The sequence below is a fragment of the Phascolarctos cinereus genome, unplaced genomic scaffold (genome assembly GCF_003287225.1).
Source record: "Phascolarctos cinereus isolate Bilbo 61053 unplaced genomic scaffold, phaCin_HiC Scaffold_4;HRSCAF=312, whole genome shotgun sequence".
Classification (NCBI taxonomy): domain Eukaryota; kingdom Metazoa; phylum Chordata; class Mammalia; order Diprotodontia; family Phascolarctidae; genus Phascolarctos; species Phascolarctos cinereus.
Genome location: NW_027555847.1, coordinates 396215438 through 396232385, shown reverse-complemented (window position 1 = coordinate 396232385; position 16948 = coordinate 396215438). Strand labels below are relative to the sequence as shown.

Sequence of the window (16948 nt, the reverse complement as noted above, 5' to 3'; positions counted from 1 at the left end):
CTGATCTGTTCCTTCCCCCATTGTATTGTGAGCACGAGGGCAGGGACTATCTTTGGCTTTCTTTGTAACCTCTGAGCTTAGCACTGTGGCTAGCACGTAGTAGGTGCTTAATAAATGTTTATTGCTGATTGACTGATAGTTGCCAGGCTGGATCTCCAAAGGAGAGCAGGTAGATGGTGAAGTGGATAGAGTACTGGGCCTGGAGTCAGGAAGACTCATCTTCCTGAATTCAAATCTGGCCTCAGACACTTATTAGCTATATGACCCTGGGCAGGTCTCATCACCCTGTTTGTCTCAGTTTCCTCAGCTGTAAAGTGAGCTGGAGAAGGAAATGGCAAACCACTCCAGTATCTTTGCCAAGAAAACCCCAAATGAGGTCACAAAGAGTCAGACAGGACTGAACAACAACTAAATCTGGAAAGAGTTGCTTCCTGGGATGGTGTCGTTAGACACTAGACTAGAATTTCTGCTGTTCCAAAGATTCTCAGGTTTAGGGCACTGGGATGACTTCATCAAAGTCTAAAGGAGATGGTGCTGTTTCAGCTTGGGTAGCTTGCCTGATTTGCATAACATGACAGCCCCCTACCTGAGGAATACACAGTCAAGTTGACCCCTCCCATTAGGTTTTAAGGTCCTTGAGAACAATACACAGCACCTAGCTCTGGTGCATTCAACTTAGCAGACACTATTTATTTAATGCTTCCATGATTTTGTGAAGCACTTCCCTTTTCATTCTTTTTTTGTGTGTGAGGTAATGGGGGTTAAGTGACTTGCCCAGGGTCACACAGCTAGGAAGTGTCAAGTGTCTGAGGCTGGATTTGAACCTAGGTCCTCCTGACTCCAGATCTGGAGCTTTATCCACTGCCCACATAGCTGCCCCCCCATTTTATTTTCTATAACTTCCCTTCAATAGCTTTCCCTCCTAGTCAAACTGATCTGCTAGCTGCTCCGATAAAGAATATTCCATCTCTCCCCTCCATGACTTTGCACAGGTCTGGAATGGATACCCTCCTCTCTTCTGTCCCATAGAATACCTAGATTCCTCCAAAGCACAACTCAGTGAGCACTATGAAGCCTTTCCTGACCAAAAGACACTCTTTCCTTCTTGAAATTATTTCTTACTTTCTTTATATTTGCTTACTTGCACACACACATCCTTCCCCATTCCTCTCTATGCACAACAAAATAGAAGCTCTGTGAGAGATGGGACTAACTTTTTTTATGCCCAGTGCTTTGGGTGCATGAAGACTTAGTGAATGTTTGTGGAATTTAATTGAGTTGAAGTGAATGTTTTTGTTGTAAAGTGTAAGGAAACTCTCCCCTCTAAACCAGTTGTCTATTTCAGAGTTCTAGTTCAGCCCTAGTGACTCCAAGCAATTCAGTTAATTGCAACTATCTTGGAAAAGACAGCATCCAGCCATCGCAGCCGCTACAACAACCAGTCTTCTGGACCAATTCAGTTAGCCCCACAGACAAATAGCTGAAGTACTGAGAGCACGCTCCCTCTTCAGCAAACATCTTTGCGAGCTGGGGTGGAGGGTAGTGGGGTGAGCAAAGGAAGGAAGGATGCAACGCGTTTCCATTCGACATTGTGCTCCCACTTTATCTGCTTAGAGGAAGAAGAGGCTGGCTACAGAGCTTCTCGCCAACCTCTCCGAGTCAACTGATAGTAGAGGTGCCCAGCTAAACAGAGGAAAGAGGAGGGTTAAAGGTAATCCGTGTACCAGAGATAGCTCAGCAGGAAAAGAAAACAGATAATCTTGGATAGATAACGGAGCCTGAATGGGGGCGGAGAACCAGGCATCTGTATGGAAATATCCTGAGCTGGGACGCTGAAACTGAGCGCTGGAGTGTCTGATATGCTACAGGGCCCCGCTTAGCTTCAACGCAAAGATTTGTGAGGTTTGCCTGGGAGGTAAGTGCCCCGGAAGGGTCGTTTTGATCTCTGATTCCCTCTGCGCAAGAAGCTGCCAGATGTGCCCCAATCCTGCTGGATCTTATGCTCTGGCTGTTCCATGGTGAGTTAGACAAAGGAAAAATAAGTAATTTTTTAAAAATCGGGACTACAGCACAGGCCTTTCAGAAGCTCTGTCCTAACTTCTCGGGCTGGTCAAATAGGTCCCAATGAAGTCAACAGTGGTGTACTGGAAAGAGTACCGGGAAGATTCGGGAAGCCCCAGTACTAACGCGGCCACCCACCAACTACTATTTGTGCCACCAGCCACTTTACCTGAGCCAAGTCACCTCTGGGCCTCCTTATCTGTATACTTGTCATATCCTTATCTGTGAAAGGAAGGGGTTAAATTAGATCAACTCTAAAGCGCTTTCCAGATCTAATGTTGTCTGAATCCGGGAGGGTAAAAAGGAGAGAGATTGTAGTTAGGAGAACTCGCTGTTTAGGTCAGACTTGGCTCTGATTTGACTAGAACTCGTAATAATAGAAATTTTTACAACTTAACACATTTCTAGAACACTGCTCAGCTTTTCTTAAACATAAAAGACAAACCATTTAGTTCACCAAGTTCCCTAGCCTTGTGCAAAGGGAAAAAAAAGTCTGTGAATAGTTAACATATTTACATTAAGTTTTGAAATTCACTTTATGTATATTATCTTGTTTGAAGTCAGGATGATCCTGATGTGCTATTATTCTTTCCATTTTACAAATGAAGCAACGCAGAGAGGTTGAAAAAATTATCCAGGGCTACGTAACTAGTAAGTGTCCAAAATAGCCTTCAGAAGTCGTAGATTTATGGATGGAAGGAATTTAGTTAGACGCCATCTATTCGACCCACTCCCATTTAACAAACAGATGGGGAAATTGAGGCCCAGAGAGATTAAGTGATTTACCCTAGGTCACTCAAGGGGTCTTCCTGACTCCAAGTTCAGCCCTCTTCCATTAAACCAATCTTCCCACCTACGTAGGTGAGTGGGAAGTAAGTTCCAATGAAGTCCATCTATACTACTTCTTCCTGATTAACCCATTCCTCCCACAAACCTTCCACCCTCACAAACTGCACCGAAGGGCCTAAGCCCTGGTTAATCTTATCCGCTAAAAGCAGGGGATGTGGTTCAGCTACCAAGATTGGTTCCCCGAGAGACCGTGGGAGACCGTAGCGTTGTGGCCAAGAATTTGCTTGGTCCGGTGCATGAGGTCAGGGCTTTGACTGAGGGGCTAGGAAAAAAAAATTTTTTTTGCCGTGTGCGGAAGCTCTAGCCAATTACCTAAAAATTTGGAACTGAACTTTAAGGCAAGGATCTTCCTGCAGTTGGCACCACCTCCCACATCAGGGTGCAGGGGTATGCTGGGTGGGCTAGTTCTTCGCTTCTCTGCTTCTAGCTTCCCCTTCTCCAGAAACTAGCTCCTCCTCAGCAAGGGGGAGGCGAAGAAGGGCGGAATGGAGGTGGGGAGTTGGCCACTTGAATTCAGTGTTCCTCTAGGAGCCTGAGACTTGGGACCTCCCGCTACGGAGTTGGAGGTCAGAAGGCAACTGCTTCGCTCAGGGAGGTGGAGATTGGGGGTGGGGGGAGAGAGAGGAGGAATTTGGCCCCCGGCGTGGAGAGGGAGGAGTGAAGAAGGGCGGGGCGGGGCGGGGCGGGGCTGGAGGAAGGACTCGCGGAGCCGGGAGCCCTAAGCTGAGACAGAAAGAAGCATTGAAGTTCCAGAGAGAGCCAATGGCCGGTCCCGCTAGCTCGTGTCTTCAGAGGAGTCTGCGAGGCAGCCCCGCAGACTTGGAAGCCCTTCTATGAAGGTGAAACTAAGACAAACCAGTTGAGTCTTGGAAAAATATTAATCTGGAGGGCCAGCTTCCTCCGTAGCCAGGTAAGGAAGCGACTCGGGGAGAAGCCCTTAACCCCTGCTAGGGGTAGGTACCTACCTGGCGGCACCTTTGCCCACCCACCACTCTGCCCTGGGGTCTTCCGGATTCCAACCCTCCCCCATCCAAACTCCGGCATCTACCCTCTTAGCTCTCTTTTCCCGCTGCTCCTTCGGGTCAGCCCCTTTCTTGGGAGAGGGACTTTGCACCCCCTCCCCCCACCATTCCGGCTTGACTTGAGGAGAGCTTTCTCCATGACTGGGGGTCAAGGGCAAAGGGAGTCCCTTAGGGTACAAGAATTCTCATCCCTGTCTCCACGAGGGTTTGAGGGTGAGGGTCACCAGAGGCAGCGATTTAGAGAAGAGACTGCTAGAGACGGTATTAAGTGGAAAGCACCCCCACATCCCGAAAAGTAATGTTGTGAAGAGTTAGCATTGAAAGTGCAACTCGGAATTATTGAAAAACATAAACGTGGGCACGAATGGGCATGTTTGACATCAACTAGACAAGCAGTTCTGCACTGTTTCTTTAGCCACTTCGCCCCTGGAATAAGTGAAGAGAAGTCTTTGTTTTGCGCTTCGGGACTTTGAAGCCAGAGCCAATTCTTTAAGAGAATCAGCCCCCTCCCAAACTCCGAAGAAACTCTCATTTCTTGGGCGTTCGGGCAGCATCCCTGGCTCCTGAGTCTGGCACTTCACTGCTCACCTCCCCTGAGCAACCTCGTTCTTCTCAGTTCTGCTTTTTCTAAAGCACTGGTGAACTGGAAGGAGCTGCTGCAGTTTGCAAAGTCACAAATTAAAGGGAGACCGTAGATCCAGAGAAAACAGTCCCGTCCATTTTACCCAGGGCATTGACTTTTTATTTTTTTTGGTTCCTTAAACAGGTGGGTCTCCTTAGAATTCGGTGCGGTCCACACAGTGGGCGGCCAATATGTGTTTGTTGATGTTGGTTTCATGTCACGATTCCTCCTTTAGAGAATCAGAGAACCTGACAGTACATAATGAGTTTGGTTCGTTCCTCCCAAAGACATAAAGGGACCTGTGATCGGCAAGCATATCCCCCAATATTTGTCCAAAAAATTATTTTCTCAACAAATACACTGTCTAAGGAGCTTTGTAAAGAAAGATGATTCATTGGGGGCTAGGGTGGAGTGTCTGCTTTATGAGAAATACTATTCCTGGCTGGGGAAATCTTTGCTTCCGTGTCAGTACTCAGTGAAGCAAAAGGAAAACGTGTCCGGTTCCACCTTCTCTCAACTGAATTTAGTGGAAAGCTCTCTCTTTATCGGGCAATGAAGCTGGACACCCATGGCACTTTATACAAGAGAAAAAAATATTTACCTTCGGCAGCTGTTACTTTGGGAATTTGTGTCTGTCTACCTACTTACAAATTGTGTGTGTGTGTATGTTTTAAATGTGTTAAATGGATGTACTTTTCATTTCAAGTTCATATAGGTGGCTGAAGAAGAAACAATGACCTTTTGCAAAGCACAAATGTCAAAGCTTTGAAGTCTAGGCAGATTAATACCACCTTCTACTGTATTCTTTCTTATGTATTTCCTAAACTAAATGCAGCTTTAAGCAACAGAAATCTAAGAGGTGTATTTGCTGAGTTTGCCCTTGGGGAAGCCATGAATCAAACATTGCAAAATGTTTAACAAAAAGGAAATAATTGACATTAAGGTGGTTTCCTTTGAAAAGAGTTGCAGGGAAATCATCACTTCAGAGGTGACCATCTTGTTTACAATTCTATGTTCTTGTGCTCAAAAATGTTACAGGATGCGGCAGCAGGGTAGAATGAAAGGTGTGTGAGTTTGGAGTGGTCAGACTTGGATTAAAAAACTACTACTTGCCCACATAACCATGTGGAAGTCGAAACTTTTCTGGGCCTCAGTTTTATCTTTGAAAAAGGAATATTCCAATGGGGCTTGAATGGATGACTTATCAATGTCTGTTTGAGCATGAAAGCTATGATCCTAATTGGAAATTGGAACAAATGAGTATTTTAACCCAACTTTTCCTGTTGGATTATAAATATTGAAAAAAATATATAATATTAAGGAAAGCTTAAAGTATGAGGTATTGCCTTAATCATGAGTAAAACTGAAGTGTTTTAGTGCCCTCTTACTATGTTACAAAAAAATTTACTTATATGGTGAAGCTTCTGGAAATATTAGATGTGACTGGTTTTCCTCTCTTTGAATTGGTAGTTGATATTATAAATCAGGAAGCCATGTGCACATTTCTTTAATGTTTGGTAGTTGGGGAGGGGAGTTAGAGGAGGAGGAATGTAAGAGGTTATATAGGGTGAATGTTATATGAATAGGCATTCATAGAAGGAAGGTTTGATGTGTCTTTGATTTTGTGTTCTACAGACAGCTACATTTTATATCCATTTCAAATGATTTTGCTTATCTATATTTTGCCTTGTATTTTCAAAATGAACATAAATGTGTATTATTTTTAGAGGTCTGTTGCTGCATGATTTTGATGAATATTAAATTACTATCAATAAACAAACTTTATTGTACTCAAAGCAGGGAAAGTTTATGGTACTGGAACATCAAATAAGGAGAGTTACACTTTGTTTTTAATATAAAGAACACATGTATATTTCCCTTTAAAATGTGCTTTATAGCTTGATTCTCCATTATTTCCCTTTTCTATTCCATCATATTAAGTGCCACATAATACATGGTATATCTACAAGTGGTTCTTGCCTGTTAAATAATTTTCTTTGTTTGCTGTTTTTTTTTTACATTGATGACCCACACAGGGAAAAGCTGAGAAGCTTCATAATATTTCATCATTCCCAAGTCTGTGCATAATTAAAGCTAGATCCCCAGTGAAACAGATGTCTTCAGTGGTGGCTAAAGAATCCAATGCCATGGGCCCCAAGGAAATGGAGCTCATTCTTGTTAAAGAGCAAAATGGAATGCAATTCACCAATTCAACCCTCATTAACCCAGCCCAAACCAGCATTGAAACAGAAGAAAGAGAGACTTGGGGCAAAAAGATTGACTTTCTCCTGTCCGTGATTGGCTTTGCGGTAGACCTTGCTAATGTTTGGAGATTTCCTTACCTCTGCTACAAAAATGGAGGCGGTAAGGCCCAGGACAATAGTTCTGTGCATTTCTAATAACTATAACTTGGGTATTTAATGGCTAAGAGTAAATAGATACAAGACATTCATAAGTTTTACATGGTTTGTTGGTAAAAACATAATGCCATTTAAATGGTGTAATGGAAAGAGAGCTGGACTAGACTGGGTTCAAATCCTGGATCTCTCACCAATTGGCTTTGCAACTTTGACCAAGTCACTTAACTTTTAGAGGTCTTGGTTTTCTCAGCTATAAAATGGTGGGACAGTACCTGATGACTTCTAAGGTTCTTTCCAATTTGAACCCTTGTAATTCTTTGAAGCTTCTGACCCGTTATCAATAGGGCATATTTGAGGCTATTTTTATATATCAAAGTGCTAGGATACTTTGAATTATTTTTATAGGAAAGAGGATAGATTTGTGATGATCACTATAGTTTTAGAATCTCAGAATGTTAGCAATGAAAAGAACCTTACAGATCATGTTGAAACCCAGAGAGATGAAGTGATTTGCCGAAGATTCTAACTAATAGCAGAGCCAAGACTATTTTGATTTATAAAAATTATTCTCCAAATCTTATAAAACTGGAATAAATGTATAGTTCATATTGATTACATAAGGGCCCACTGTATAATAAATTATATATGCAAATAAAAATAATCAACAAACATTCTTTAAGCACTACATACTGTGCGTCAAGTATTTGATTGTGCCAAGTGCTTAGAAACAAATACAAAAAAAACCCTGAAATAATCTGCACTCTTAAGGAGCTAATATTTTATCAGGGGAGACAAGATATATAAAGTAAGTATTTACGGAAGAAATATGTACAAAATAAATATAAAATTAGTATTAGGTAACTATATTCAAGGGAGCTAAGGAAGAGAGCCACTAACATTTGGATGGATTGGGAAAGTCATGTCTTGAAGGAAAAGAGGAATCCTGGCAGGTAGAGGAAGGAGCACATTCTAGCCATAGGGGTTGGCCAGTGCAAATGCATGGGGAGATAGGAAATGGAGTGCCATGAATGAGGAACAGAGGGAAGTCCAGTTTGCCTGAATTGTGGAGTGCAGGAAGGGAAATAATATAGAAGAAGGATAGAAAGAAATATTGGGTGCATGTGGTGAAGGACTTTAAAAACCAAACAGAGGAGTTTATATTTTATCCGATAGGGAGTCTTTGGAGTTTTTTGAGTCAGGGAGTGACTTGGTCTGATCTTTACTAAAGGAAAAATCACTTTGACAGCTATGTGCAGGATGGATAAGAATGGGAAAAGAATTGAGGCAGAGAGATCAATTAGGAAGTTAATTGTCTAGGCAAGAGATAATGAAGTCCTGAACTAAAGTGGTAGCTTTGTAAGTAGAGAGGAGGTAGATTCTAGAAATATTGTGGAGGTTATAACCACACGATTGATTGTTGATGGATTGAATGATTGCTTATATAAAGGTCCACTATCACCTATAAAGTATAAGAATAAAGATAAAAATTAGTATTCTGCTATATCACGCAGCTATATGGCCCAATGGATAGAGTACTGGTCCTGGAGTCAGGAAAATCTGAGTTCAAATCCAGCCTCAGACATTTATTAGCTGTGTGACCCTGGGCAAGTTACTTAATTCTATTTGCCTCAGTTCCCTCATCTGTAAAATGAGCTGGAGAAGGAAATGACAAACCCCTCTAGTGTCTCTACCAAGAAAAACCCCAAGGTGGGGTCACAAAGATTTGGATATGACTGAACAACAACAATAACTCTACTATATCATCATCATCATCATCATCATCATCATGCATTTAAAATTTAAAGTGCTTTAAGGTTTTCAAAGCGCTTCAAAAATATTATCTCATTTGTTACTTGTTATCTCACAACAACTCTGGAAAGTAGGTATAATTATTTTCTCCATTTGACAGATGAGGAAACTGAGTCAGAGGTTAGGTTACTTGCCCAGGCTGACATCGTTTAGTAAGTGTCTAAGGCCAAATTTAAACTCAGCTCTAACCATGGTTCCATCTAGCTCATTTCTCTTTGCCATAAATTCAACTTCAAACTAATGTGTAAACTATAATAAATATTCACTAAATATTTAGGTAATAATAATTGTATTTTCCTACTTAGAATCAGGGAGGAGGCATAGTGTAGTGGCAAAAGCACTGTATCTTTTCAATCCTGACTCCATTGTTTATTACCTATGTGACCTTATATGGTTCATTTAACTGCCACCTCATTTTCATTCTACCTTCTCTGTATCTCTATATATGCCCCTTCTCTCCTCTGATACTGACAATACCCTGGTACAGGCCCTCCTCACCTCACACCTGGGCTATTGTAATAACTTGCCCCTTCATCTCCATGCCTCATCTCTCCCTCTCCAGTCCATCCCTTTCCTAGAGGTCAAATTGATCTGCTTAGGTTTGGCCCATGTCACATCCCTTATTCAAAAAATTCCAAGGGCTCCCTGTTATCTCCAGGATCAAATATAAAATCCTCTCTTCTGTTTTTGCAGCCCTCCATAACTGGGTCCCTTCCTACCTTTCCAGTATTCGTATAACTTACTCTTTTTTACATGTTCTCCTGTCCATTAACACTGGCTTCCTTGCTGTTCCTTGCACAAGAAATTTCATCCCCCAATTACTCTTCTCTCTTGGTCCCCTGGAGCTAAAAACTAACTTACAAAAAGCCTTTTTCAGTCTCTCTTAAAGCTAGTGCCTTCCCTCTGAAACTCTCTATCTACATCTGTATCTATATCTACTGTCTACCTATCTATCCATCCATCCATCCATCTACCTATCTAACCATTCATCTATCTATCCATTCATCTGTCTACCTATCTATCCATCTATCTACTTATCTGTCCATCCATCCATCTACCTATCTATCCATTCATCTTTCACCTATCTTTCCACTCATCTATCTATCCATCCATCCATCTATCTACCCATCTGTCTACCTGTCTATCCATCTATCTGTATGTCTATCTGTCTATCCATCCATCTATCTCCACACATAAACATATGTGTGTGTATGTTTGTATACACACACATATATGTGTTTATGTATATGCAAACATATACAGACATACCCGTATATTTGTATGTGTGGGTATGTGGGTATGAGTGATTATATACATATTGTTCATACATAGTTGTTTGAATGCCATCTCCTTTATTAAACTCTTAGCTCCTAAGGAGCATGGATTGTCCTTTGCCTTACTTTGTATTCCCAGTGCTTAGGACATGTACTAAATTTCCTGGCACATCATAGATATTTAATAAATGCTTTTGACTTGACTTCTTTAGCCCGTAATTTCCATGCACATAAGCTGAGAGAGAGCAGAAATAATAGATCTCTAAGATCTATCACATATCTAAATCTTACAGTTCTAGAAACTGGGATCCCTTACTCCCAGTATGAAGCTGATTCCTCTGTTAACTATTATGGCAGAAGGCACCAGTATGGGGGCAGTTTTTGGACATGGAACTAATGTAATCTATGTCTCATAGGGATTAAACACTGATCATGGTTTGATTGGTGAGGCATAATAACCAGTTTAACTAATGAGGCACAGACATCAGTTGTATATAAAGTGTATGTATATGTACATATATATGTGCATACACACACATATATACACATATGTACATATGCATGTATGATCCCCCCCAAAGTCCCAACCTCATTTTAATCAGATATTTAATAGCAATAAGAAATGAAAGTATTAAAATTCTAGTATGTGTACTAGTTTACCTTCAATCATAAAGACTAATTTATATTATCATATTCAAGCCAATTTGATATGAGAACCACCATTTTTAAACTGTCTGAATTTTATTCTGGATTTCACAATAGAGGTATCACTTTTTGCAGCAATGACTATTTTGTTTTCATTAAAAGATAAATATATTCAACTTTACTTTCAATTAGAAGGGCACTCCCTAGGTGAGGAATGCATCCAAAAGATCAAATGGAGACTTAACATACAAAATGACTGTTTAGGCTGAACTTCCAGTTTCATGTTGTAATCAGCAAATAACTGGACTGTAAATTTAAGGGCCATACTATGCTATGTGATCTTAGGGAAATTACCTCTTTGTCTCAATTTTCTGATCTGTATTGGGAGGAACCCTACTTCTTCCTGAAGTTCTGTCTTATAAACTCACAGAACTGATTTATCTTATTTTTTTTTAGAGGCAATGAGGGGTAAGTGACTTGTCCAGGGTCACATAACTAGCTAGTAGGTGTCTGAGGCTGGATTTGAACTCAGGTCCTCCTGACTTCAGGGTTATTACTCACAGAACCAATTTAATTCCAGCTCTTCCGAAGTCGCCTCCGTGTCTTCTGGCAATGGCGGCAGTGACACTGCTGTGACAACAATAGCCTAGTACTAGTATATGAATGATATTTAAATAGCACTTAAAGACTAGTAAAGTGTTTTATGTACATCATCTCATTTGATTCTCACAACCCAGTTAAATAAATATTACAGCCATCATTATGCCCATTTTTCCAAGATTCAAAGACTGGAAGCTGACAGCTTACTCACCTATGAAGTGTTTTCTAGGAGAATCACTTCATCCATCAACTGGCCCTGTGTGAACTAGGTTATTTACTTCCTTAGATGCCAAGAAAGAACTTCTGGGGGCCTCTACTTTTTGCTTCCCTATGTGTCCAGTGATCATCCGTGAAAACTCATGACATTGCCTGTGTTGTTGTTCAGTTGTTTTCAGTCGTGTCTGACTCTTCATGGACCCATTTGTGATTTTCTTGGCAAAGATACTGGAGTGCTTTGCCATTTCCTTCTCCAGTTCATTTTATTTTATTTTATTATTATTATTTTTTTTTTTGGCTAGGCAATGGGGTTAAGTGACTTGCCCAGGGTCACACAGCTAGTAAGTATTATGTGTCTGAGGCCAGATTTGAACTCAGGTCCTCCTGACTTCAGGGCCGGTGCTCTATCCACTGCACCACCTAGCTGCCCCCAGTTCATTTTATAGATGAGGAAATGAGGCAAACAGGGAGAAATGACCTGGCCAGGATCACACAGCTAGTAAGTGTGTAAGGCCGAATTAGAACTCACAAAGATGAGTCTTCCTAACTCAGGCCAAGCCCTCTATCCACTGTGCCACCTAGCTTCCCTGCCACTATCCTGTACTAATACTGTATAGAGTTATCTCTGTACCCTGGGACCAAATCAACTGTTACTTCTCCCACATTATGGCAGGCAAACTGTCAACTCCATTTCCCCTTGTCCCTGCCATCTACCGAGAGAAAACTCTGTTCACTTTCCTACTTCTCCCCATAAACACATACCTCATCTACCTCAATCATAAATGTGCGCAATCCATATCTTCTTCTCCTCTCATGTTGAAGTGTGCCCTTTGAAACTCCCATTCTGTTTTTAATGGACTCCCCTTCATTCCGAGTCTTCTTTCATAAAAATATGCTTGTTCCATGATCTGGAGCTAACAGAAGCCTTCTAAAAGACACTGCATCCCCTGCTGTCTTCCCTGGTACCAGATGCACTTTCTCTCTTGCTACCCAACAACCTAGAACAGGAAGAAGAGAAGACATACTCTTTGCTTCTCACTGCCATTTCCAGACTCATTTCCCCCATTATTGAGCATCATCTCCTCCTCTGAGCTTCACTCAATCTGTCCATATCACCCAGCCAAAATTCCAGGGCAGAATTGTACACTGGAAAGAATGCTGGAATTTGGAGTCAGAAAATCTGGTTTGGAATCCTAGCTTCACTGTATACTACCTGTGTGATCTCAGGAAAGTCATCTAAACTTTCTAGACGTCATCTGTAAAATGAGGGTGGTTAGGTAAATGGAGTCTAGTGCTCTTTTTAAGACCAAATATTTGATCTATTAGTCTCCAGTTCATTCTCTCTCTTATCTCAAGGAATTTTGTACCTAGCTTACATTCTTCCTCTCCACCCCAATATCTGCTTTCATACTCAAGGACTTCAATATTCAGGCTCAAATTTTATCCTCCTATTTCATCAACCTTCTCAACTCCATAACCTACTTCACTCTACCTCAGCCACCTGTAGAAATGATCACATCACCTATAACTGTGCTACCACATTATTTTTATTAGGAAATTCTGTTGTCTGATAATAAATTATTTTCTTCCATCTTTCTCTCTGTCTCACTCTCCCTGAACCTATTCTTCATCCTGACCATAACCTCCCATCCCTCCATCTCACCCTATTCATCTAATTCATCACCCTATTCTATGTGCTCACTTTCTTTCTAAACTGGGGTAGGAAGTGGCAGCTGGGTGGCACAGTGGATAGAGCACCTGCCCTGAAGTCAGGAGGACCTGAGTTCAAATCTGGCCTCAGACCGAACACTTTGCACTTACTAGCTGTGTGACCCTGGGCAAGTCACTTGCCCAGTGCCCAATTGCCTAAAAAAAAAAAAGCTGTTTTTAAAAACTGGGATAGGAAGACAAATGTGGGTAGTGCAGAGTTGTAAGAGAGAGGGAAGTGCAAGGTCAAGTTAGATATTTCTGTCCTGGGAACATTAATAGGATATGGTTATAGCAAGTTGAACAGGAGAAAAGTTTCTAATGGAAAATAAAATTCCTCATAGTCCTTTAGAGACTATGAGAATGTCTAGTCTACCCATGGTCATTCACAATACTATCTAGTTTTTTGGAAGGTCAAAAAGAGACAGATTCAACTTCTCAATTCTACAATCCTCAAATATCACTTTCCTATTTTGTATTTACAGAGTGCTTGGAGAAGCACTAACTAGTGCTTCTACTCCTAATATACTCATAACATATACCATAACTCATAATACATCCATGAAGTCAAAATTACTGGAACTGTCTTGCTGATGAAATGATGTACTTCGCACAATCAAGTTCTTGTTGAAAACCTAGAGGATGTTCACATCTGGTGATGGTGGTCTATAGCAGAGATGTTAAACTTAAGGCCTTTCAGCCACAACCACAAAACTCCCAAGTGCTGTCCAAACCAGATTAAAATGTAATTCAGAAATGTTTAACAAAATAAAAATTCAACATAGATAATGCTAATTTGTGGTTTTCTAAGTCAACATGTGGCCCTCGGAGATCTGTTTCTATTTGAGTTTGACACCACTAATCTGTAGCACAGCCTATGCTCTAGACACAGATGGCTATGACCCATGCCTCCATCTCCACAAACCAGTGATAACACATAGATTTCCACCAGTCCCAGAAAGTTTCAACCCTGGCATATCTCTCTGGTGGCCTGACTTCTAGAATTTTTAGTAATTCAAATTCTCCTTTAGTTCATATGCCTATATCCAGTACGGCAAAACATAGATGAGAACTGCAAATACCCGAATAACCTCACTGAATGTTCATTCAGCATGGTATAGGGGAAAGAATGATGATCTTAGAATCAACGACGTTGATGCCATTTAACACTGTCTCTGACACTAACCAACTATATGATTATAGGCAGGTCCCACAATCTGTTTAATTTTCAATTTCCTTACCTGTAAAATAAGGACAAGAACTCTTGTAATACCTAATTCATAGGATTTTTGTAAGGAATGTGCATTTGGTAAACCTGAAGGCACTAAAAAAAAGTGAGCTTATTGCTTTAATGATGGGCATCTCAGCATATCGATCGCCTTGGTGATCACATGTTATCCTTCCTTTACAGGAGCCTTCCTGGTCCCATACTTGTTTTTCATGGTGATTGCTGGGATGCCACTTTTCTACATGGAATTGGCATTAGGACAATTCAATAGAGAAGGAGCTGCTGGAGTCTGGAAAATCTGTCCAATATTAAAAGGTAAAGCTGCAGTTTGGGGAATGGGATGAAAATCCTATTTCAATACATAGGAAAGAAGGAAGGAAGGAAGGAACAAAGGAAGGAGAGAATGAAGGAAGGAAAGGAGGGAAGAAAGAAAGGAAGGAAGGAAGGAGAGGACAAAGGAAGGAAGGAAGGAAAGAATGAAGGAACAAAGGAAGGAGGGATGGAAGGAAGAAGAGATGGAAGGAGGGAAGGAAGAAATGAAGGAAGGAGGGGAGAAAAGTAACAAAGAAAAGAAGAGAGGAATGGTGGGAGGGGGAGAAAGCAAGGAAAGTAAGGGAAGGAGAAAAGGAGGGAAGGAAGAAGAGAAGAAGGATTGATTAAACACTTAAAGTGCAGGAACAGTACTAAGTGCTGGGGAGCAAAAAGAAAGACAGTCCCTGCCCTCAAAGAGCTTAAAGTATAATAGGGGAAAACAAGACCCAAAAGGGAGCTGAGAATTGGGGAAGGTGCATAGATTGAAAGCCATGAATATGGAGGCACAGTTTAAATAAAATTCCAGAAGTCAAAAGCAGGGCTAGGAGGGGGATGAAGGCTGGCTTGGGCTCCTCCACAAAATGGAGGCTTCAGGAGGAATTTACCAGTGGGAGAAGAGGGAAAGACTTGCAAAGAAACATCTCATAGGGGTGATCAGGTGTTGCCAGTCAAGGAAGCCCAGTTGCTGAGGGAGGTGCCAGGATGAGACAGCAGAAGAGGTATGGTTTTGAGTCTGGAGGTCAGGAACAGGTCCAGGAAGCCATTTTGCAATCAATAAAAATATCTAACATTTATTTCTGTGGTAGTTAAAAAGCACAAATTTTTAACTCCATTTTACATGTACACCCAATTATTTTAGCCCTATTTTTAAAAAATTTAACATCTCTCCAGGATTCCAATCCCTTAAAAGTCCACATCAGCTTTGCTTATTGGGACACCAAGTTAGACATGCTTATTTGTTGTGGGTTTCTTGTTGATCTTTGAAGCAAAGTACAATTTGCTTCCAAATTGCCTGACTTTGTACCCAGAACCTTTAAATAAACTCTGCTTTTCAAAAGTAAAATAAGGAAATCAGGTCCATTACGGGAGAGAACCAAAAGAGCAATACAGAAGGAAACCATGAAGCAGAAAGAATTCACACTGGCCAGTTCTCCAGAGCATTAGGTGACCATAGGGGAACATTGTTGCCTCAAACCTCAATTTTTTTCTGTGGAGACAATTTCATAGTCATTCTCCTTTCCAAGAACTGCTTCCAAGGGACAAATGCAAGGATCAAAAGAGTAGTGTGGTGTAGTGGAAGGAACACTGGATTAAGAATAAAAATTTCTGGGTTTTCCACTTCTTTTTACATGGCCTTGGGTGAGTCATTTACACTTAAAGTCTCTGAGTCTCAATTTCCTTCTCTATAAAATGAGGGGTTTAGACTAAGTGATTTCTAAGATTCCCTTCTGTTCTAAACCCTATGATACTGTATTATCATTGGGGATGGACATCCTCTACTCCAGAGGTAGATCAATCTAACAGCAAACACCAACCCTAGCACTACTTTCACCTGAATTAATGAATAAACATCTGGGGCTTATATTTAATATCCCAATTTGCTGAATAATAGCTCCCTGAGATTACGCTGTTCCTTGCCCTTGAAGTGTTAACTATTTAGAACTATTTATTATTTATTAGAACTATTTACCCACTTTAATAAAGATGAGCATTTTTCAAAGATCAATATGTATATTTACTGAGAAATTCCAAAAATTACATGTGATCATCAGAAGAGCAAAAAGGCACATAGTAGGAGCCCAATAAATAATGACTGATGGGTTGATTATTTCTGTTTAGGATTCTGTTCTTCAGGCTAATTATCTCTACTTCCTTAAGCTAATCTGGCATGGTTTTAAAGTCCATCCTGGTCACTCTTCTCTGTACACTATGTATTTCTTAAAATATGGTGGCTCAAACTGAATACAGTTCTCCAGATATTATCCATGTAGAGCAGAGTATAGCAGAACTATCACCTCCCTACTCACGGACATCATATTTCTCTTCATGTAGTCAAAGACTGCATTTGCTTTTGGCGCAGCCATATTTTACTGTCAGCTAACACTGCACTTGCAGTTCATTAAGATCTTCAATTATTTTTTCTAATCAATGACTATCTAGTCATTATGTCTCCCATTTAATACTTCTCAAATTCATTTTTGAACCCAAGTGTGAGGCTTTATTTGCACTTCCCCTCTTATATT

At 40.8% G+C, this 16948-nt stretch overlaps 1 protein-coding gene across 1 annotated transcript in view; it reads left to right on the top strand.

The window, feature by feature from the left end:
- The first annotated feature begins 3666 nt into the window (after positions 1-3666).
- SLC6A3 (solute carrier family 6 member 3) overlaps positions 3667-16948 on the top strand; it is a 96829-nt gene continuing 83547 nt past the window's right edge. Inside the window, exons 1-3 of the mRNA XM_020976729.2 lie at positions 3667-3820; positions 6591-6918; positions 14577-14708. Of these exons, the coding sequence (XP_020832388.1) occupies positions 6669-6918; positions 14577-14708 (382 nt within the window). The 5' untranslated portion in view covers positions 3667-3820; positions 6591-6668. The remainder of the gene's footprint in view (positions 3821-6590; positions 6919-14576; positions 14709-16948) is intronic.